The sequence below is a fragment of the Salmo trutta genome, chromosome 17 (genome assembly GCF_901001165.1).
Source record: "Salmo trutta chromosome 17, fSalTru1.1, whole genome shotgun sequence".
Taxonomy (NCBI): Eukaryota; Metazoa; Chordata; class Actinopteri; order Salmoniformes; family Salmonidae; genus Salmo; species Salmo trutta.
In genome coordinates this window covers 13,097,786-13,120,937 of record NC_042973.1, presented here as the reverse complement: position 1 = coordinate 13,120,937, position 23,152 = coordinate 13,097,786, and the positions used below count along the sequence as shown (strand labels likewise).

The window sequence follows — 23,152 nt, the reverse complement described above, 5'->3', positions numbered from 1 at the left end:
TGTACTCCGGTGGTCACTTGAAAAGAGCTGGCTAGCGGACGGTGAATCGTTTTCTTTAGCTTTTTCAGTTTCCCCTTTTTGTTGATGTTATATAGAGGACAGCTGGTGTGCAGCCTCTTTTTACACACGTTGTAAAGCATACTTAACTCTAACTCCCATTTTTATAGGGCCTTGAACAGTTGAAGTCGGAAGTTTACATACACTTAGGTTGGAGTCATTAACTCGTTTTTCAACCACTCCACAAATGTCTTGTTAAAACTATAGTTTTGGCAAGTCGCTTAGGACATATACTTTGTGCATGACACAAGTCATTTTTCCAACAATTGTTTACAGACAGATTATTTCACTTATAATTCACTATCATAATTCCAGTGGGTCAGAAGTTTACATACACTAAGTTGACTGTGCCTTTAAACAGCTTGGAAAATTACAGAAAAGGATGTCATGGCGTTAGAAGCTTTGATTAGGCTAATGGACAACATTTGAGTCAATTGGAGGTGTACCTGTGGATGTATTTCAAGGCCTACCTTCAAACTTGGTGCCTCTTTGCTTGACATCATGGGAAAATCAAAATAAATAGGCTAAGACCTCAGGAAAAAAATGTATGACCTCCACAAGTCTGGTTTGTCCTTGGGAGAAATTTCCAAATGCCTGAAGGTACTCCGTTCATCTGTACAAACATTAGTACGCAAGTATAAACACCGCGGGACCACGCAGCTGTCATACCGCTCAGGAAGGAGATGCGTTCTGTCTCCTAGAAATGAACGTACTTTGGTGTGAAAAGTGTAAATCAATCCCAGAACAACAGCAAAGGACCTTGTGAAGATGCTGGAGGAAACGGTTACAGAAGTATCTATATCCACAGTAAAACGAGTCCTATATCGACATAACCTGAAAGGCCGCTCAGCAAGGAAGAAGCCACTGCTCCAAAACCACCATAAAAAAAGCCAGACTACGGTTTGCAACTGCACATGGGGACAAAGATCGTACATTTTGGAGAAATGTCCTCTGGTCTGATGAAACAAAAATAGAATTGTTGGGCTATAATGACCATCGTTATGTTTGGAGGAAAAAGGGGGAGGCTTGCAAGCCAAAGAACACCATCCCAACCGTGAAGCACGGGGGTGGCAGCATCATGTTGTGGGGGTGCTTTGCTGCAGGAGGGACTGGTGCATTTCACAAAATAGATGGCATCATCAGTCTGCATATGGTCCCATCTATGCACATTCCTCTGCTTTTGTCTGAATGAGGTTGGGATGTTGGCTTCACCATTTGGCCATCTACTTGTAGCTCAGGGGTGGTCCTAGAACCTTTCCTGTTAGCTAAGCAGCTGACCCTTTCCTGTTTTCCCTGTTCCCATTGTCACAAGGCGATGCCTGCTGGCCCGTGTTTGACTCAATGGGTCACCCGGTTGAAGGCAAGGCTGTTGATGGAACATGACTACTAGGCTATCTGTTAGTTTAGGCTGTGATGGTGACGACCTGTGACTGGGACAACCCGTGCCATTGTCAATATTGGTCTCCCCATTGTTTTGCAAGGTCAAAGTGGAGGGTTTACTTAGTGGTTATTGTTACACGGTTTTTTTTGTGTTGCCAATGTATACAGGAAGTTGTTTCTCCTTTTCCCTTTACAAGTTCATGCCGGTGGTGAGATTCTGCATTGGTCTCAACATCATGTCCTTTCCCCTTTGCAGAGAGGATCAGACGAGCTTTTCTCCTGCGCCTCAAACGGACCCTATATAATGACCAGCGCAGCAGGTTAGTGTTGAAACTGACATTTTTTTTGTTTTAATATCAAAGTAATAAACACACTTTTTCAAGTTGAGCATCACCTCTTCCAACACATCTATTTCTCCAGAAGGATGTACATCTAAACTGTGCTCTGCATTTCTTCCACAGCCAATGGCAATGACAGCAAGAAGTTCAAAGGTGACATAAGGAGCCCAGGCATCCCGTCACGCGTTATCCACATGCGCAAGCTCCCCGACGACATCAACGAGGCTGAGGTCATCTCCCTGGGCCTGTCCTTTGGTAAAGTCACCAACCTGCTCATGCTCAAAGGAAAGAACCAGGTAAGTGTTCTCACATGCATTTCTATTCCAGAACTAATACACCTGATTCAAGCCCAGGGGCTACAGCAAAATTGTGAAATGTCTGGGGGGTCCCTGAGAAGAGGTTTGAGAACCACTGGCTCATTAGCTCTAGCAGGTAATGGTGGTGGTGGTAGTAGCAGCCGCCAAGTGTTATCCAGAAAGGAACATGTAGTGCTGTTCAGAGATGTTTTTCTTATTGCATTCTCCTGTGTGTCCAGGCCTTCATAGAGATGAACACGGAGGACGCGGCCCAGGCCATGGTCAGCTATTACGCATCTGTGACGCCCGTCATCCGCAACCACCCCATCTTCCTGCAGTACTCCAACCACCAGGAGCTCAAGACTGACAACTCCCCCAACCAAGTGGTGAGTCACGTTCATGTAGTGTGCATCCTTCTCAACTGTTCACAACCCTTTCTGCTCAGGTGTACTCTTGTGGAAGGCCATAAGAGAAGTTGTAAGCCTACATATGGACTTGACTCAAGGACTCTTCATTCAGATAGCTTTTTTGTTTTGTTTGTTGGAAGCTCTGAGCAAAGTGTTTGAGGCTTAGCGCCAACATGAAGTGGGTTTCCCTTTTAGAGATATTTTGAACCGGCCATGGAAGCTATGGGCTCTAGCTCGTCCCTCTGTTTCCTGTTTTTCAGGGTCAAAATGACTCATTTGGGAACTCTCTGTTCTTGCCAGGGCTTGTGTGGTTGCACAAGCAAACCACCTGTCTACTTGTCAGCATCATAGCTGACAACTGCCAATCAGAATTAAGATTTTCCATGTTAGCAAAAATGGAGCTGTCGGCATTCGACTGCTAATTTGTTAATCTGCAACTTATACCTTCTTTTGCAGTGTGTTTCACAAGCTTAAAGGCTTGTTTACCTTTCCCTGCATATCTTGTGGTTGAGTGTGTAGTGTGTACTATGCGCCCTCCAAATGAGGCACTCCCCTGGGAGACACTCCCCTACGAAGTTTCTCTCCAAGTTTCTCTCCATTTTCTTCCCACCAGGTGTATTACACTCACAAATAGGCCCCAGAGTTTCCACTGATGTGTATACAAACATGTAATCTTTTACCCACCCCACAAATGTTTAAACATTTTTTTACGGATATTTCTCTTGTGAATGTCAAGCACCTAGGAACTTGGGCTATATTGCTAACCTGAGTTTATTCAGTGAGGTGAAACTTAAAGATCTTAGCTTATTTAAATGTTTTGTGTAGAACACAGATGACTGTCTGTGGTAGAGGTCGACCTACGGCATGGCCGATTTAATTAGGGCCGATTTCAAGTTTTCAGAACAATCGGTAATCAGCATTTTTGGATGCCGATTACATTGCACTCCACGAGGAGACTGCGTGACAGGCTGACCACCTGTTACGCGAGTGCAGCAAGGAGCCAAGGTAAGTTGCTAGCTAGCATTAAACTTATAAAAAAACTATCTTCACATAATCACTAGTTAACTACACATGTTTGATGATATTACTAGATTAACTAGCTTGTCCTGCATTGCATATGATAAATTAACAGGCACCGCATCGATCATTGAATCACAGCCTACTTCGCCAAACGGGGGATGATTTAACAAAAGAGCATTTGCGAAAAAAGCACAATCGTTGCACGAATGTACCTAACCATAAACATCAATGCCTTTCTTAAAATCAATACACAGAAGTATATATTTTTTTAAACCTGCATATTTGGTTTAAAGAAATTCATGTTAGCAAGCAATATTAACTAGGGAAATTGTGTCACTTCTCTTGCGTTCATTGCACGCAGTCAGGGTATGTGCAACAGTTTGGGCCGCCTGGCTCGTTGCAAACTAATTTGCCATAATTATGACATAACATCGAAGGTTGTGCAATGTAACAGCAATATTTAGACTTAGGATACCAACCGTTCGATAAAATACGGAACGGTTCCGTATTTCACTGAAAGAATTATCATTTTGTTTTCAAAATGATAGTTTCCGGATTTGACAATATTAATGACCAAAGGCTCGTTTTTCTATGATTTGATAGAGCAGTCTGACTGAGCGGTGGTAGGCAGCAGCAGGCTCGTAAGCATTCATTCAAACTTTACTGCGTTTGCCAGCAGCTCTTAGCAACGCTTGCTTCACAGCGCTGTTTGACTTCAAGCATATCAACTCACGAGATTAGGCTGGCAATACTAAAGTGCCTATTAGAATATCCAATAGCCAAAGGTATATGAAATACAAATGGTATAGAGAGAAATAGTTGACGTGCCATAATTCCTATAATAACTACAACCTGAAACTTCTTAACTGGGAATATTGAAGAACTGGGAATATTGAAGAACTGGGAATATTGAACCAACAGCTTTCATATGTTCTCATGTTCTGAGCAAGGAACTTAAAGGTCAGCTTTTTTACATGGCACAACTTTCTCCAACACTGTTTTTGCATTATTTAAACCAAATTGAGCACGTTTCATTTTATTTGAGACTAAATAGATTTTATTTATGTATTATATTATTTAAAAATAAGTGTTCATTCAGTATTGTTGTAATTGTCATTATTACAAAAATATATCCAAATCTGCCGATTTTTGAATCGGTGTCGGCTTTTTTTGGTCTTCCAATAATCGGTATCGGCGTTGAAAAATCATAATTGGTCGACCTCTAGTCTGGGAGTCATGTCAGCTCTACTCATTACATTTCTACCTGAGCTTTCATGTGGAATTCCACTTGGTTCTTAACTCTTCCACTGAACCACCCTCCTCTCTTCCCCTCCCCACAGAGAGCCCAGGCGGCACTGCAGGCGGTGAACGTAGTGCAGACGGGGGGCATGCCCATGGCAGGGGTGGATGCCTCGGCCAGCATGAGCGGGACCAGCCCCGTGCTGCGTGTCATAGTGGAGAACCTCTTCTACCCCGTCACCCTGGACGTGCTGCATCAGGTAACACAGTCTTATAACACACTCACTACATGTTTGAATGTATAGGTCTACGTTTGTATTCCCCCTGACCATGCTGTTATCGCTCGCAGATCTTCTCCAAGTTCGGAGCGGTGCTGAAGATCATCACTTTTACCAAAAACAACCAGTTCCAGGCCCTGCTGCAGTACTCGGACGGCCTGACCGCTCAGCACACGAAAGTTGTGAGTGGCACCCTCTACTTGTCACAATAATACACAGCACGTCATTGTATTCTTAGATCCTGACTTGAATGTGTTACATTTTTGAAAAGGGTGAAAGGAATACTCTGAAAGAGGAATGAGCAAATCCTGGATATTTGGCACTTTTATGGATAGTTTAATGTTGAAACTGTTGCCCTGTGATGAAGTCTTTAGACGGGCAGAACATCTACAACGCCTGCTGCACCCTCCGCATCAACTTCTCCAAGCTGACCAGCCTGAACGTGAAGTACAACAACGACAAGAGCCGGGACTACACGCGTCCCGACCTACCCACGGGGGACAGCCATCCCTCAATCGACCACCAGGCTATGGCTGCAGCCTTCGGTGAGTACTATGGTAAATATGTTTAAAATACCTCCGTCTTTTCTCGCTTTTCATTTAGACACGACTGAACAGGTGGGGAGCTACACTACCTGACCAAAGTATGTGGGCACCACCACCTCAAACATCTCCTTCCAAAATCATGGGCATTAATATGGAGTTGGTCCCCCCTTTACTGCTATAACCACTCTTCTGGGAAGGCTTTCCACTAGATGTTGGAACATTACTACGGGGACTTGCTTCCATTCAGCCACGAGCATTAGTGAGGTTGGGTACTGGTGTTGGGTGATTAGGCCTGTCTCGCAGTCTGTTCCAATTCATTCCTTAGGTGTTCGATGGGGTTGAGCTCAGTGCTTTGTGCAGGCCAGTCAAGTTCTTCCACACCGATCTCGACAATCCATTTCTGTATGGACCTCGCTTTGTGCACAGGGGCATTGTCATGCTGAAACAGGAAAGGGCCTTCCCCAAACTGTTGCCACAAAGTTGGAAGCACAGAATCCTCTTGAAGGTCATTGTATGCTGTAGCGTTAAGATTTCCCTTCACTGGAGCTAAGGGGCCCGAACCATGAAAAACAACCCCAGACTATTATTCCTCCTCAACCGAACTTTACAGTTGGCACTATGCATTGGGGCAGGTAGCGTTCTCCTGGCATCCGCCAAACCCAGATTAGTCCGTCAGACTGCCAGACGGTGAAGCGTGATTCATCACTCCAGAGAATGCAATTCCACTGCACTAGAGTCCAATGGCGGCGAGCTTTACACCACTCCAGCTGACGCTTGCCATTGCGCATGGTGATCTTAGGCTTGTGTGCGGCTGCTCGACCATGGAAACCCATTTCATGAAGCTCCTGACGAGCAGTTATTGTGCTGACTTTGCTTCCAGAGACAGTTTGGAACTTGAGTGTCGCAACTCAGGACAGATGATTTTTACACGCTTCAGCACTCAGCGAATTTGTGTGGCCTACCACTTCGCGGCTGTACTGTTGTTGCTCCTAGACGATTCCACTTCATAAGAACGGCACTTACAGTTGACCGGAGCAGCTCTAGCATGGCCGAAATTTGACGAACTGACTTTTTGGAAAGGTGGCATCTCATGACGGTGCTACGTTGAAAGTCACTAAGCTCTTCAGTAAGGCCATTTTACTGCCAATATTTGTCTATGGAGATTGCATGGCTGTGTGCTCAATTTTATACACCTGTCAGCAACGGGTGTGGCTGAAATGGCTAAATCTACTAATTTGAAGGGCTGCCAACATACTTTTGTGTGTGTATATATTGTATATGGCTGACCCCAGTACCTTTTCACCTGTCCAATAATTTGAACATTTATATTTGTATAATTTACAATAAATCGATCAATTCAAGAAATCGATTAACACTCCTCTGTATCCACGTGTTTTTCTCAAGGTCCTCCCGGGATTATCTCGGCCAACCCATATGCAGGAGCTCACGCCTTCCCCCCAGCCTTCACCATTCAGCAAGCTGCAGGTTAGTTGGCTCCTCTGACGCTCGGCTTGCCCCTGACCAACATTGGATTGTACTTACTTTCACTAGCACTTTACATTTAAAGGGGCAAACTGGCCTCATCTACTACCATTGAGTGGCTTCACTGACTACTTTGATAATTTTGCAGACCTTGACCTATGAGCAGATTAGCAGTCAATTGTTGGGCGGCTTCCTGTCCAGCCGTTTATCTGTCAACCCATTTCTTAGCTTGTTCACTGATTCGTTATCCTGTTCCATTTGCTTCCCTCCGCAGGCCTGACGATGCAGGGAGTTCCTGGAGGCCTGGCCCATCTGACCATGCCTGGGGCTGCAGCGGCTGCAGGCAGAATGGGCTTCCACCAACTCACCGGTGGCAACTGTGTTCTGCTGCTCAGTAACCTCAACCCAGAGGTTAGTCCTGCCTTGCCTCACTCTCGCACCCTGGTGGCCCAGGTCAACAGTCTCCAGCTGTGAGCGTCTCTGTAGATGTGGGTTTCCTTCCTATTTCCTACCCTGCTCCCCCAAGTGTGCACTTGCTCACTCTTCCTTCATGCGTTTTTAAAGGAAGTTGATTGTCATAAGTCTTGGCTACTCTACACCATATTTCGTCTCACCAGGTACTTTTAAATCCACGCGAGGCAGTGAATGAGTGCAGACTTTGGGGAAAAGGGTAGAGAATTGGACTACAGCCAGTATGTGGAGAGAGCTGCTTCAGTGGGCCCACATGAAACATGCCAAGTACATTGATGGCTGTGTATTATATGCTGGCACTTGGTGTTAAAACATTTATGTTAATGTACCACTTCAATTGAAAATGTTTAGAATTCAGCCCCCCCTTCTCTCTCATTCACTCACACATACATTAAGTCATGCCTAGGTGATATACAACAGCATAGAGCTGGGGCGATATTACGATAGCATTTTCTGAAGGCCAAGATCAATGGTGACGACCTTGTGATGTAACAGACAATGGTTTAGCTTAATTCATGAAAGCGGCGCAAAAATGTTTGTCGGATGCCTGGGCATTTAGGCTATAGCCTAAACCTATTTATTTTTTAAATAATGGACACTTCTCAACTACCTTGTCTAGCTAATTACCCAAATACATATATAGTAGCTTACGAAGGTGTTGTCCCGTAGTTGTGACTTTCAAAAAGAACAAGAAAGTCTATAGGCTATTCTCAATTATAGCTTTATGAGAGAGAACAAACAACTTATTTTTCTATTGTTTCATGAGGCAAATAAAGCAATTGTGAAAAGGGTAGACTGTTTCTATCCAGCCTATAACCTAACTCTCTACGGTAAGACACTAACTGTTCTGTCATATTTTGCTCTTCCACCAGAAAGGAATATTAGAAAATATTTACCATTACCTGCGCTTGCCAGGCTTTCTAAAACATATTTTGTCATGATTCGTCCAGTTGCATTCGATTTCGCGCTTTTGCCCAATTGTCATTTTAGCTTAGTTTTAATTTATTTAAAAAAGAAAATGGGGGGTGGCTAATGTATTTCATAAGGTTTTATGGGCACCTAGTCACGATAGGACAAAGGCTGAAGTCGACCAACCCTAATATAGCACCCCCTTTTTCTCTGTCAACTCCTTCAAGAAGGCATTGCATACAAGTCTAGTGTAGCAGAGCTCTTGGTTTCTTCTTCCCTAGTTTTCATTCTCTCACTCCTGTTGTACCATCCCCGTTACCGGTGTTTCACAGGGAGAAGATACAAACAAACACTTAGGATATACACACTTCATGAAGATACATTTATGTTGACTCATTCAATCATTATTATAATTCTAAATATTGGCACGTTTTCATTAAATCAAAATGCAGATTGGCTTTTGCGCCTTTCTCATGCATACGAACTATAGTATTTACCATAGAAACAGTAGGACCTACATACTGTACATAAACTCTGTGGTATTTCTATTAACGTTCAATTTCTCAACATAATGTTACAGTCCCTCTTCATCTACTAAACATGATACACTTTAAATTGTTCTTTGAGAAATCATTCCCATAACCTATCACATAGATGTAGAGCCATTTTTCATCTAATTTAGAGCCAATATTGCTTTTATCGTTTGCTTAAGCCCAACCAATATTTCTACAATCATTCATTTAAAGAGTGTATGTATTTATGTTAATACCAATGGTACACTTAAACTCACAGAATTCTAGAATAAATATTGTCTCAGACACTCGTGTGTATCATTCCTCCTAGTTTTATTGTAGGTTGAGTGGTCTTTACATGATTTAAACCCTTTTTAAAGCACATTCTATACTGGATGGAACACTTCATATTTCTCTGTATACTGACCTTGTTTTTTTTTTTTTATACCTCTTTCTTGTTTCTCTCTGTCCCCATTCCCCCTATCTCACCCTCTTTAAAAAAAATAATGTTTTTTATATAACCTTTTTTTGCCAAACGGACTGCACGCCCCATGTATCCACCTTCTTTCTCTGAACCATTACACCACATCTTCAATACACACCACATATAAACATATCCACTCATCTCTGCTCATATCATGTTGTTACATAAACCACCTCTCCACATCTCCCCCCCCCTCCTCTCTCCTGTCCAATTTATTAACCCTCCTCATGATCCAACCCCGTGGAACTGCCTCCGCTGTGGATGATATGTTGAACCTCCACTCTCCTGCCTCCGATCTTTTTCCTGTCCCTTCCTCCCTCCGCTGCCTTCCTCTGCTGTCTTATAAAGAGAGTTACGCCCCAATGCCTCTTTATTCTTTTCGGTATGTTGTCATTGGCACCTTTTTTTTATTATTACTACTTGTTTGTTCAGTTCTATTTATCATAACCAGTTTGTTTCAAATGTTTTGGTTTCATGCATTTTGCGTGTTGATTTGAGAAACTTGGTGGGAAAGTTGCAGCATTTTCAGTGTTTGTGTCCACGGGCATAGCAAATGTTTTAAAGGAATAGATTGGTCAAAAATGTTTCCTTATCTGAAATGTGTCTATAGTTGATATGGTTTGAGGCTGGTCGTCAACTTCAGCCAAATTGGGAAAGAATATATGTGGACCTTAAAAGCAATGCAAATTTCGTGCCGATCTCTCAAGGCTGCATTTTTAGGTCCCACGCTATATAGATATGGCTGACTAGTCTCTTTAATACTATTGACCAGTTTCATGACCTGAGAACCTAGGAATAATTGTTTTTTATCAGAGTTTTCTATTCCCTTAAGCATAGTGGAAATTACAAGACTGCAGGTTGTGCATTTGAATTGATAAGAATATCTTGTGGAAATTCAGTGAGATGCTGTAACTTACATAAGATTTTATCATTTGTCTGTTCAGTCATAGTTTTCATGGTAAATTTGCATGCTGGATTTTTTTCATTTTGCATGCCCTTTTTATGAACGCTGTATCAATTGCTTTTGGTTAATGATCAGAGTACATATGGCCAATTTTGCATAGCTTAGGATCCTTATTCTTATTTCTGACTCGGTCCCTGTTTTTTTCTTAACCATTAAGCGTCTTCAGTCTTCAATGTTATTTACCAATTCAACAGGGAGGGGTCACTTGGTTTACACACACGTCACTTCCTCCTTGATAAACTACATAAAACCCTAATTTTCCCTTTACCTTTTTCCATCCAAGTGTAGCAACGTTTTGCAGTTCCACTGCCTTTCTCTTTGAGAATTTCAATTCTTTGAGTTTATTTAAACAGATGTCCAAACAGTAGCCTACACTTTGATTAACATTTTTTTTATGGCCCTTTATGGTGTAGTAAAGTCACACAAACTGTACCTCCTGAGTAATTCACACTAGTGGCCATGATGCAACATTCTAATGATCAGTGGCTTCAGTCGCTCTTGCTAGAATGCATTTCACCCCCTTCTCATTTGACTAAATGGAGGAGCAACTTGATTGTGAACGGAAGTTATTCATATACACAAGCTTCCCAATGGGTGTTAAAATCTTAAAAGTGCCCAAAGACATGGTTTCAAACTGTTGTTCTCTCCCCCCTCCCCCTCCTAAATCTGTGTGAAGGTGTATATGGTGATGTAATGAGAGTGAAGATCCTATTCAACAAGAAGGAGAACGCTCTGATCCAGATGTCTGATGGGACTCAGGCGCAGCTAGGTAAGGCCCAGCTAAACTTTCTTGGAAAGGAATAATCTAGGAAAAGTAGTGCTAAACAAAACCATATGTAGGGAGCGATGTGCATCTCGGATTAGAAGACTCAGTGCTTAACCTCTGCTTCCAACAGCAATGAGCCACCTGAATGGCCAGAGGCTACACGGGACAGCGCTGCGCGTCACCCTGTCCAAACACACCAATGTTCAGCTGCCCCGTGAGGGCCACGAGGACCAGGGCCTGACAAAGGACTACAGCAACTCCCCTCTACACCGCTTCAAGAAGCCCGGCTCCAAGAACTACTCCAACATATTCCCTCCCTCAGCCACCCTGCACCTCTCAAACATCCCGTAAGTAGACCGGAGGCGTTTCTGCTGCAATGAGTCCACTGACTCTTTCGATAGCTGCTAGTCCTCAGGTACCACTTTCATGGTACAGGAAAAACTCAGCCAATAGCTACAGTATGTATTGGTGAACTACTGCTAAAGTCTTGTCAAGTTTTACAATTGTGTCTTTCGTTTTAGTCCCTGTGTGGTTGAGGATGACCTTAAGATGCTGTTTGCGAGCTCTGGTGCAATGGTCAAGGCCTTCAAGTTCTTCCAGTACGTTATCTTTTCCCCATTTCTAAAAAAAACAGCCATGTTTAGTATTTTTTTTACATCTTTATTCTTTTCTATCTGGTTGTGTGGGTGATGTTTTAAGGAAAGTCTGCATATCGAACCGTATGTCAAAAGTTTTTTTTAGTTTTTTTAAGTCTGTATCTGACAGTGTTGGTGCATTGTTTTTAGGAAAGACCGCAAGATGGCTTTGGTCCAGATGGACTCAGTGGAGGAGGCCATCGAGTCCCTCATCAAGTTCCACAATCACGACTTGGGCGAGAACCACCACCTGAGGGTGTCCTTCTCCAAATCTACAATCTGAGGGGGCGGCCCAAAACGCTACTGCTAATGGGCCGTTGTGGGGAAGCGGCTCTTCATAGTAGCCTCAACCGCAGAATTCACTTCCATCATTCCTAGTATATGATATTTATTTACGCAAAGCTATATACATTGACCTATGGGGTGAAAAAGTAAATAACACCTAGTTTTACTGGGGGTTTACATTCTTAGTTTTCTATTATCTTGCCTTTTTGAGGTGAATGAATTCCTTGCTCTGTCTCTCTGCACAGACACAAGTAGTTTACACTTGCCTTTCTGAGTCTGACTAAAGACACTCGCCTAGCCTAAACTTCAGCCTACTGGAAAGTTCCATTCGCCCTTGGGGTCTAGTACCACTAGGCACTGAGGTACTTCTGTGATGCCTCATGTCCTCTTTGCCTTCCGATGTTTTCTGTGCCTTACTCCAGAAGTCTTACGTCCTTCAATTTGATATTTTGGGCATTTTACAAGATAATTGTTTTGGCCATCTTCCCCTCTCAAATCCTTTGTTTGCAAAGACCAGGTTTACAGCTGATTATGGGTTTACAATTTTGTATGAAATGTACTACAAGGTTGTCCATTCCTTCCCACCCCATATATCATGAAGGTATCTTTTATAATTTGTCTTATTTTAAAGCGCCCTCTTGTTTTAAAAGTTGAGCTAGCTAGTTGCAAGATTCAATCCACAATGCTATATATACATACACACACCCACACGCTGGTACAATGGGTTATGTGGTTCATATTCCTAGCCTTGTTTAATGTATCTCTAGATGTAGGTTGTTTTGAATTTTCTGAAATGTATGCAATCATTTTTGTACAAATCCAATATTGTCCACAATTGTTATTCCAAATATACTGTTGGTTGTAGACAGGCCTTGGTCAGTGGTTGACTTAACCACTGTGCCTTTGCAAAAGGTCTATTGGCTGAGCTTTCCTGATAAGTGTATTGTTTGTTTATGATTTTTGTCCTAATTGCTTGCCTCCCTCTGTTGCAGTGGCTGTTTAATTTAGTATATTTATACAACTTCTGTCATACACTTCAGCTCAAAACCAAATAAGGCTTTTTTTTTTGCAAGTTATTGTAGCTAACATGAGACTCGCAGCTTTAGTCATAGTTCACTACCAGTGTGGGAGTCTGCCTGCACATTGTTGCACATTTACAAGGCTCTTTCGAGTCTTGCACATATGCGGACTATTTGCGACTCTGCTGCTGTGATCTATGAATTAAGCTTCTCGGTTACTTTAATGCCAAGATGAATGATGGTCATATCATTTACAATTGCGCCTAAGAACGAATGATGGTCATTTTACATGTGCTCTTAAGAAATGTTTGAATATTTTCAAAAGTCTGTCACTCATCTTAAGTGTTCAAAGGCCTCGTGAGGGGTTAGTAGCCTTATGTTACAGGGCTGTGACTTAGCATTGACTGAATGAAGTAAAAGCGGCTATACGGCACCCTCTCTGTCATGGTCGTCTAGGAACTGGACTCGTCTGGACAACGTGCCTCTTAAATTGAGATCCATTTAGGTATTTTTGGACAAGTGCTTTTTAAAGGTTGGTTTCTTTTGGTCTGTTTAGTTGTAATGAACCTATAGGTTGTTTCTGGCTTACAGGTCCTCAGGCTTGTAGGAATTGCATACGTCAGACAACTATACGTCTGCAGTGATGCTATACGCTGGTTACATTGGTGGACACATTGTTGTAGACCACTTATGAATAGTTATTTGAAAGGTCATTATCAACTGTCGGTATTAATACATAGACATTTCACTTGTGCATCATTTTCTGTTGGAAATGTTGAGTAAGTGGTTATTTTAGGTTTTCACAATTTAGTTGTGAATCAACTCCTCAGTCGCTCTCCCAATGTTGACCTGGTGCAAAAGCAATAAACGAATTTCAGCGGCACAGGGCTCAGCCGCTTTGTTCAATCACTTGAGTATCCTTGAACATATCAGTTTATTACATGCTAACCTATGCATGGTCTCCAATGTAGAAGAATCACAATTTCTAGACAACTCAACCTGACTTGAGGATAAGTGACACTTGCTTCTACATCAATATGTGGCATGTGTTGACAATAAAGTCCTTTTACATACTTTGCATACCCCAGGGCAAGAGTGGGTTAACCAATTATGCAAAATTGCAAAGCATTTAAAATAATCACAACCTTGATCACTTAAGATGGCAGGTTTTCTTCAAGGGAGGTGATGTTGATTGTCGGGGGGTTGGGATGAAAAGCTGTGTATAATGCTAGTCATTTTTTTTTGTACCACAAAAAGTATCTATTCAGAAGCAATATAGGTTTTATATCAATGAAACATGTATATTTTCATTATAGCTTGGGACCATTCTTGAGCCTCTCAGATAAGTGTCATAGAAAACAAATTACATTTGTTTTGTAACAAAAAATATAATTGTTTTGTCATTGTGTAGCTCACATTTTTCTGGTTCTTGTGCCTTCAATAAATATTTTCTCTGCTTTTTACTTGTCATTTCCTCTTTAGGTTCTTCTTGCTCACCTGTTTCTTTCCTTCTTTGTCCCGCAAAGCATTGGCTCTATAAAGACTGCTCCCATTTTGTTTCTGGGCTAAATACTAACTTACTTGAATTTATTTTAACAGGAATTCCCATTGAGACCAAGGTCTCTTTTGCAAGGGAGCCCTGCATGCTCATAATTTACAATATATTACAACCACACAAGAATGACCATAGTTCCTATTAGAGCTTATCTGTCTAAATGCTTATGAAAGAACTGGACACGAGCAGAGCTATTAAAGGTTAATAGTTAAAGGTAAAACAGAAAATATTGATTTGAAATGGTAAAACGTGCATACAATACTTTTGAGTATTATGAGCCCAAGCATTTTTGTCCCTGACTACTTTTGGAAGGAACCTTGTGTGGCATCATACATCACAAGTTTGAGGGGGCACTGATGGTCAAATTCAGTAAAGTCTGAGTAAATGTATTGTATCCTAAATACTTGGAACGCTGAGAGCCAACTTTATTAACAACTGCATTGTGTAGTAGTTTGCTAGTTTTGTTTCACGTCATAGATAGGGGCCTGTTTTTCCTGACGGCCTGACCAGGAAAATGTGTGGCTATAACTAGGGCCTTGAGATTTCCCTGGTCAGATGTATAATTATACACTTTATGTATTATTATTATACACTTTTTATATATTATATAGTATTTCTCTGATGAGCCTACTTAAACAATGTATTAGTTCGATGATAATCTGGCCCAAATGCAGGCAGATGGCGATATTGGGCGGTTTCAGATTAAACGACTCAATATCGCCATCTGCCGGCATTTGGGCTAATGATAATCATGATACGCTGTGCTGATTACGTTTCTAGTTAAAATTAATATTGTATTATTATTTTCATTACGTTTTCCATTTCCCCAAACATTGTAAATGAAGGCACACCCGCCTGACAGTAAAATAAGACATGCATACATTTAAACGTTAAGACACCTGAATAGCCGTGGCACTGCTGTACAACTGCGTCACTACAGGAAGAACTTCCCAGTGGATGAATGTACTTATCAAAACAAACAAAACCACGTATGCTTTCAACGAAATGCTCGAGTGAACTTGCTATTACCTCGATTGAAACCACGTGCCGATGTCATTTTAGTGTTACTCCATATTTGTAGTGTTAACCGACAACAAAAATGCAATTTCAAGGAGTCATGAGGATTATTTTACCGACGCTGTGGGCTATTTCAACCATAGCAGAGGAAAGCACGATGTCGCCAACAGTCATTACTACTGCCATCAACACCAAACATGTCACGAATTCGAGTGCCAATAACACGACTTCCAAGAACAATCACCGTAACTTTTTCAACGCTTTCGAAGTAGATAATTCAATGATACAAAGAACATTGTACGTCCTTATTGGAATCACCACAATTGGAGTGCTCTATTTCCTCGTGAGAGCTGTGCGGTGAGTATAACAAGTTGATTATAACGTACTACTACTAGTTGGTAGCAATGGTTGCCTAATTAATTTGCGATTTGATTGCCTGTTTCAGTGTGTGTATATGATATGTAATTATGTTTAGGCTGAAGAAAACAACCTCTCGGAAGAAATATGGCCTGTTGTCAAACTATGATGACAGCGTGGAGATGGCTGCTCTGGAGAGTGATGAGGAGGACGACACTGTATATGAAGCCAGGTCCTTGAGAAGGTGAGTGAGATACCATGTCTACAGTCCACGCAATGTTACTCCTGTACTAACTATACAAAGTCCTTTACTTTGCAAGTTTGCATTGATACTGAGACTTAAGATCACTCAAATACAAGAACAGTACCTCAAACTTTAAAGGACAGCTTTTTTCATGTAACATTGAACATGTTATTGTGTCAGCATGTGTGGTTTGTTATTAGACAATGGCCCCTGATTTAAATTATTACACCTTCAAACCATGTTAGGGTCATTATTGCTTGATAGATCTAACTTGTGCTCTGTCTGTCTTTGTTTTATCTTTACCAGATAAGTCCGGGTCTTGTCAAAGAACACACACTGGACTAGGGAAAGAATGGGGACATTCCTAAAGCATATTTTTCAATGGTTATTATGGCATATCATTGTTTTTCTTATTTTCTTGGCCATGAAAACAGAAAAACTGTCTATGAAAATGACTGCTCTATCCTCTGATGAACACTCATGTTGTATAGCTGCCTGGGTATGAAAAAGACATGGTGTTTTTGGTGACCAAACCGACCGTTGCTTCTATCTATAAAGAGGAAGAAATGGGATTTGTAACATTACAAGACCAAACCAGTTGTGCTGGGTCTGATGCCAAAGCTGCTTTTGTGAATGTGAGCAGGATAATGTTTTTGAAATCAGCTCAGCGACAATGCGTTGTATTGTTTAAAGTGGACCACCGTATCCCCTCTGCCCATCTTCAACTGCCCATAACAAAGACAACGAACAAAACGAAAGATCTCAATTAACCCGGTCGATGTGGTGTTGCCAAGGTTTTATTTCTTTGTCTCCAACCAAAATATTGTAGCCATGTCATCCTATATATTTTGATGTCCACCTTGAATCATACCTGGACCATTAGTTAGGCTAGTTGCTAATAGCCTGATTGTGTTGACAAACTACTGTAAACTAAACCAGCCTACCTATATCCCCACCCCATTTTGAACTATGCACCAGCACCATGTACCTGCTCTATTTGGAAGACCCAGACCTAATAAGTTCACAATACTATTAACACTAAGGAGTTTCTCAGAAAGCAAGACTTGAGACATTTTTACAATCTCAGACAGTATGGAATTTGTCTCTAATTATAGCCCCTTTATTTAGGAAATGCAGGCTAATCAATATGCAATTCCACTGGCGATGAAAAATATCACGCCCTCGTTTGTTTACCTGCAACTTTGTAGGAGAACATGTTACTCATATCAGTTAAACTGTAAAAAAAAATTTTAAATATGGGATTTTCTAAGGAATGACTAATTTCAGAGCTTGTTCTTTGCTTTTTGTTACACATGGTTGCTGTTGGCTGATTTAAATTTTATTTATGAAGTTCATTTTCACTTTTTTGAAACATTTACTCTGTGATTTGTCCAGAGAACTTGCTGTTGTATTAACACAAGATACTAAAACAACAAAAAATTGTCAACACAAAATGTTTTTGGGTTTAAAAAAAAATCCTTTACCAATCCTTGGTTAGTCAAAATGAGTTTTTGAATCTATTGTGTATTACGTTTCCAAACCATACTCAAGTTGATGAAGCACTTACTTTTTAAGTGGATCCCTGGAAGTCTCTGTCACTACTGTGCTTGTTTCCATAGCAATTGCTAGGGGGAAACCCAACGATATGACACACTGCTTTATACATTGTAAAATCTTGGTTAATTGTACCTTTTATTCCAGGAGGTAACTGTATCGGTAGTAGAATGTGAGATTACCTTCCCGATAATCAGAAGAGATAGTTCTCTCAAAAGGGCAGCTATCCTGCTGAGAATACTCCCAGGTGTCTCTCTTGTGATTACACATATTGGAACAATTGATTGTACCCTTTAAACAATGTCAATATCTCTGCCATTTTGTTCTGGCTAAAGTAGCAGGCCCATGAATCGGGTTGATCACCCTGACACCGTCCCTAATGTATCTCCATAAGCCATTTTGGATGCTATTCAAGAAGCAAAACTGTTTCTGGGATAAGTGTAAAACTATATTTTCCCTCACGACAGGAAATGGCATTTGTGAATTAATATAGCATCTCCTTTTGATTCGTACTGTTATGTCAAGTACATGGATCCAAATGTGTAGTCTTATCTCAAAAACGTATGCCACAAAACCCAGTTACTGTGCTTGTTTGAATAGGGTCCAGAATCTGGCATCAAGTGCCATGAGTGTCTGTTTTGCAGAGTATGCACCTCACTCACCCAGCCAATGTAGACTATTCTCCAGCCATCAGATCTCTATAGAGAAGTAGGGGGACTGGGAGCACACAGTTGGAACTGACTACCAGGGAGAGTTTCTGATGATACAGGACAGATATGGGAGAAACCATGGGGGAATAATTTGGGGGTGGATGTGGGGGAGAAACAGTACGTCTGTACTAGAAATGGTCATATTTTGTAAGAATGTAAATGCTGCACCTGAGCTGGAAACAGCAGCTGTTGGGATGCCGGATCACGTCATTCGCTGGTGTAATAAGACTTGTTTCGTCTCAAGGTGGTTTTCTGTCTGCATTCCATTCAGTCTGTGCTAATCTTGTATTTAATGCTAGCGATGTTAGTCACGTGATAAAGGCCTCATTGAAACTTCAATGCTCTGACTGGATCTAACAAATATAACAATGACCTTCTCAGTTTGAATATCTAATTTGTTACCAATACAGTTTTGACTTGTTTTCATGGCTTTTTTCTCGCCATCCTCTCTGTCAACTGTATGTACATTGTGATCAGCAATATCATTCCTTTGTCAATACTTTGGCCTGTGTGATACAGAAGTCACAGTCATGTTGGGAATGGGTTCAAAGTCTGTGTGTATTAAGTCTCGTGTTCCCTGGTGAAGACTAGTAGTGAGTGCTGTGTGGATGCAGCAGGGCTGAGGCCCTCTGGTTGGTGGTGGGTAGCCTTGTTCGATTGTTCTGACACTTAGGCTGTTCCTGTTTACTCTTTTCAAATAACAATGAAAATAAAAACAGTGAAACTTTGATCAAAACTGACTTGTTTCGCTGGTCATTGTGAAAGTTCTAAATCAGTGGGATTATGAAAAACTGTGTATACAGAACCATGCCTATTGCAACTTCAGCAATTCAGGAGTTTTATTGGATGCAATTTAAATTTGACCTAGCCATTCACATAACAACAATTCAAATGGAATAGACCCAAATTCTCTTCATATGTTGCCGATTTGAAAAATGTACAGTATGGACATAACAAAGAATTGCCGCCAGATGGCAACCTAACTCCACTTGTTCCACTAATAATATCCAAACTCTGCCCAGAGACAGAGGCCTAGAATATAAGAATGTTACCACATTTGAGTGTGTGTGTCATATGTTCTCTAATGGGGTATATTTTCTCCACACCCCCTTGGTCCTTTCTGACTCATCATTATAGCTGTTCATCCTACTGATCAGTACATTCTCTTCTGACTTTCCAAAGCATCAGTTGGCTGTTTATACAGGGATGTAATAAGATAAACTAGCTAGGTTTCCATTCAATTGGTGACAGATTTTCAAGGGAATGTTCTAGAATCTGCATAAAGAAAATATGCACATGTTCACACCTGTGGTGTGGTTCCACCAAATGGACTTGTTGTGGATAAAAATCAGTGCATGATGACAGTGCACACAAAATGTATTTTTTCCTGTAAGTGGACCGAATAAAAATCTGAAGTTCATTGTGTTTCCATCGCATTTTCAACTCTACCGACTGTTTTGTCACAAAAACTGTTGTGTTAAATAGCAAATGTGCTTACTCTGGTTTTGGCACGTGCACTCTAGCCAACAGCTGGCCGATACAGTGCAGGTAGGCTAGTCTACATGATGATTATTATGGATCAGACCCTCAATAGAGAATAAGACCCTCAATGTTTATTGGAAAGGAACATCAAGATCACGGTGCACTTTCACCACCCGGTGAAGTTCATCATTTAATTCAGTTGTAGCCTGATAAACCGCATGGTTTCCTGAGTAGTGTGGGACGACCACACGCCATATCATCACGTGATTCCAAGTTTACTTCAATATGATGATTATTATATCAATATTTGCACATAGAGGAGTTTACACTTCCATTTCTCTCATTATTAATTTTACCAACACAAAAAGATCCCACCATGTCTAACGAACAAATTAACCTAACTTCCTGTTTCGATACAATCATACAGTATGACTTTATATGCATAACAACTGTGGATGGAAACCTAGCTAGTAAGACAGAAATATTTTAGTTGGGCAGGGTTTTTTCTGGCTCAAAATGGAACTTATGGTGGTTGCCGATGGTGCGGTTGCCAACCGAACATTTTAGAAGCCCTCAGGTTGGCTGCAGTGAAAAATGTTGTCTGTTTTAAAGCTAATTTCCTGCAATTCTACACATTTTGCCATGGCTTATGAGTGACTCAAACATAACAAAATCAATGTGGAACCCATGCCATGACAAAAATACTAATCTTTGGAATTTTAGATTCTTCCAGACTGTCTATCTTTTCTTTTGGTGATTGTTAGTTCTCAAAGATGATCTTATTTTAAAAATATATTAGTTCATTATCTTTTTCTACATACGTTATATCTGGTTTTAGTCATTTAAGTTTACTCTGAAAGTTTTCCCATCCTGAAAATCATATATATATATATATATATATATACAGTTGAAGTCGGAAGTTTACATACACCTTAGCCAAATATTTAAAATTAGTTTTATCACAATTCCTGACATTAATCCTAGGAAAAATTCCCTGTCTTAGGTCAGTTAGGATCACCACTTTATTTTAAGAATGTGAAATGTCAGAATAATAGTAGAGAGAATGATTTATTTCAGCTTTTATTTCTTTCATCACATTCCCAGTGGGTCAGAAGTTTACATACACTCAATTAGGATTTGGTAGCATTGCCTTTAAATTGTTTAACTTGGGTCAAACGTTTCAGGTAGCCTTCCACAAGCTTCCCACAATAAGTTGGGTGAATTTTGGCCCATTCCTCCTGACAGAGCTGGTGTAACTGAGTCAGGTTTGTAGGCCTCCTTGCTCGCACACACTTTTTCAGTTCTGCCCACAAATGTTCTATGGGATTGAGGTCAGGGCTTTGTGATGGCCACTCCAATACCTTGACTTTGTTGTCCTTAAGCCATTTTGCCACAACTTTGGAAGTATGCTTGGGTCATGGTCCATTTGGAAGACCCATTTGCCACCAAGCTTTAATTTCCTGACTGATGTCTTGACATGTTGCTTCAATATATCCACATAATTTTCCTGCCTTATGATGCAATCTATTTTGTGAAATGCACCAGTCCCTCCTGCAGCAAAGCACCCCCACAACATGATGCTGACGCCCCCGTGCTTCACGGTTGGGATGGTGTTCTTTGGCTTGCAAGCCTCCCCCTTTTTCCTCCAAACATAATGATGGTCATTATGGCCAAACAGTTCTATTTATGTTTCAACAGACCAGAGGAAATTTCTCCAAAAAGTACAATCTTTGTCCCCATGTGCAGTTGCAAACCGTAGTCTGGCTTTTTTATGGCAGTTTTGGAGCAGTGGCTTCTTCCTTGCTGAGCGGCCTTTCAGGTTATGTTGATATAGGACTCGTTTTACTGTGGATATAGATACTTTTCTACCTGTTTCCTCCAGCATCTTCACAAGGTCCTTTGCTGTTGTTCTGGGATTCATTTGCACTTTTCGCACCAAAGTATGTTCATCTATAGGAGACAGATTGTGTCTCCTTCCTGAGCGGTATGACGGCTGCGTGGTCCCATGGTGTTTATAGACACGTACTATTGTTTGTACAGATGAACGTGGTACCTTCAGGCGTTTGGAAATTGCTCCCAAGGATGAGCCAGACTTGTGGAGGTCTACAATTGTTTTTCTGAGGTCTTGGCTGATTTATTTTGATTTTCCCATGATGTCAAGCAAAGAGGCACTGAGTTTGAAGGTAGGCCTTGAAATATATCCACAGGTACTCCTCCAATTGAATCAAATGATGTCAATTAGCCTATCAGAACCATCTAAAGCCATGACCTTTTCTGGAATTTTCCAAGCTGTTTAAAGGCACAGTCAACTTAGTGTATGTAAACTTCTGACCCACTGGAATTGTGATACAGTGAATTATAAGTGAAATAATCTGTCTGTACACAATTGTTAGAAAAATTACTTGTGTCATGCACAAAGTATATATCCTAACCGACTTGCCAAAACTATAGTTTGCTAACAAGAAATTTGTGGAGTGGTTGAAAAACGAGTTTTAATGACTCCAACCTAAGTGTATGTAAACTTCCGACTTCAACTGTATATATATATATATATATATATATATATATATATATATATATATATATATATATGTGTGTGTATATATACAGTACCAGTCAAAAGTTTGGACACACCTACTAATTTCAGTGTAGAACAATAGTGTCGACATCAAAATTATGAAACAACACAAGTGTTTCGCTACACTCGCAATAACATCTGCTAACCATGTCAAGTAATCCTTCTAACCCCCCCCCCTTAAAAGATTTAGATGCACTATTGTAAAGTGGTTGTTCCACTGGATATCATAAGGTGAATGCACCAATTTGTAAGTCGCTCTGGATAAGAGCGTCTGCTAAATGACTTAAATGTAAATGTAAATGTCGGTGTGACCAATAAAATTTGATTTGAATTAACAGGTGTGCCTTGAAAAAAGTTAATTTGTGGAATTTCTATCGTTCTTAATGCGTTTTAGCCAATAAGTTGTGTTGTGAGAAGATAGGGGTGGTATACAGAAGACAGCCCTATTTGGTAGAAGACCAAGTCTATATTATGGCAAGAACAGCTTAAATAAGCAAAGAGAAACGACAGTCCATCATTACTTTAAGACATGAAGGTCAATCAATCCGGAAAATTTCAAGAACTTTGA

The 23,152-nt window shown here is 40.9% G+C and overlaps 1 protein-coding gene and 1 long non-coding RNA gene across 5 annotated transcripts in view; both read left to right on the top strand.

The window, feature by feature from the left end:
- Positions 1 to 14,550, top strand: part of LOC115151610 (polypyrimidine tract-binding protein 1) — a 30,241-nt gene extending 15,691 nt beyond the window's left edge. For 2 of the 4 annotated variants that reach the window (XM_029695682.1, XM_029695685.1), the window contains 13 exons: positions 1,694 to 1,757; positions 1,899 to 2,071; positions 2,311 to 2,457; positions 4,839 to 4,997; positions 5,087 to 5,197; positions 5,383 to 5,572; positions 6,965 to 7,045; positions 7,317 to 7,453; positions 9,767 to 9,800; positions 11,059 to 11,151; positions 11,279 to 11,495; positions 11,670 to 11,747; positions 11,934 to 12,074. In XM_029695682.1, coding sequence (XP_029551542.1) covers positions 1,694 to 1,757; positions 1,899 to 2,071; positions 2,311 to 2,457; positions 4,839 to 4,997; positions 5,087 to 5,197; positions 5,383 to 5,572; positions 6,965 to 7,045; positions 7,317 to 7,453; positions 9,767 to 9,800; positions 11,059 to 11,151; positions 11,279 to 11,495; positions 11,670 to 11,747; positions 11,934 to 12,066 — 1,617 coding nt within the window. In that variant the 3' untranslated portion in view covers positions 12,067 to 12,074. Of the gene's footprint in view, positions 1 to 1,693; positions 1,758 to 1,898; positions 2,072 to 2,310; positions 2,458 to 4,838; positions 4,998 to 5,086; positions 5,198 to 5,382; positions 5,573 to 6,964; positions 7,046 to 7,316; positions 7,454 to 9,766; positions 9,801 to 11,058; positions 11,152 to 11,278; positions 11,496 to 11,669; positions 11,748 to 11,933 lie in introns of all 4 variants that reach the window. The other 2 variants (XM_029695681.1, XM_029695683.1) reach the window with 2 other exon arrangements.
- Positions 14,551 to 15,561: 1,011 nt separating this feature from the next.
- On the top strand, positions 15,562 to 19,260 carry LOC115151611 (uncharacterized). Its single transcript, XR_003867332.1, has 3 exons — positions 15,562 to 16,016; positions 16,135 to 16,260; positions 16,567 to 19,260. It is a non-coding gene; the product is annotated as an uncharacterized LOC115151611 (long non-coding RNA).
- Positions 19,261 to 23,152: the final 3,892 nt, after the last annotated feature.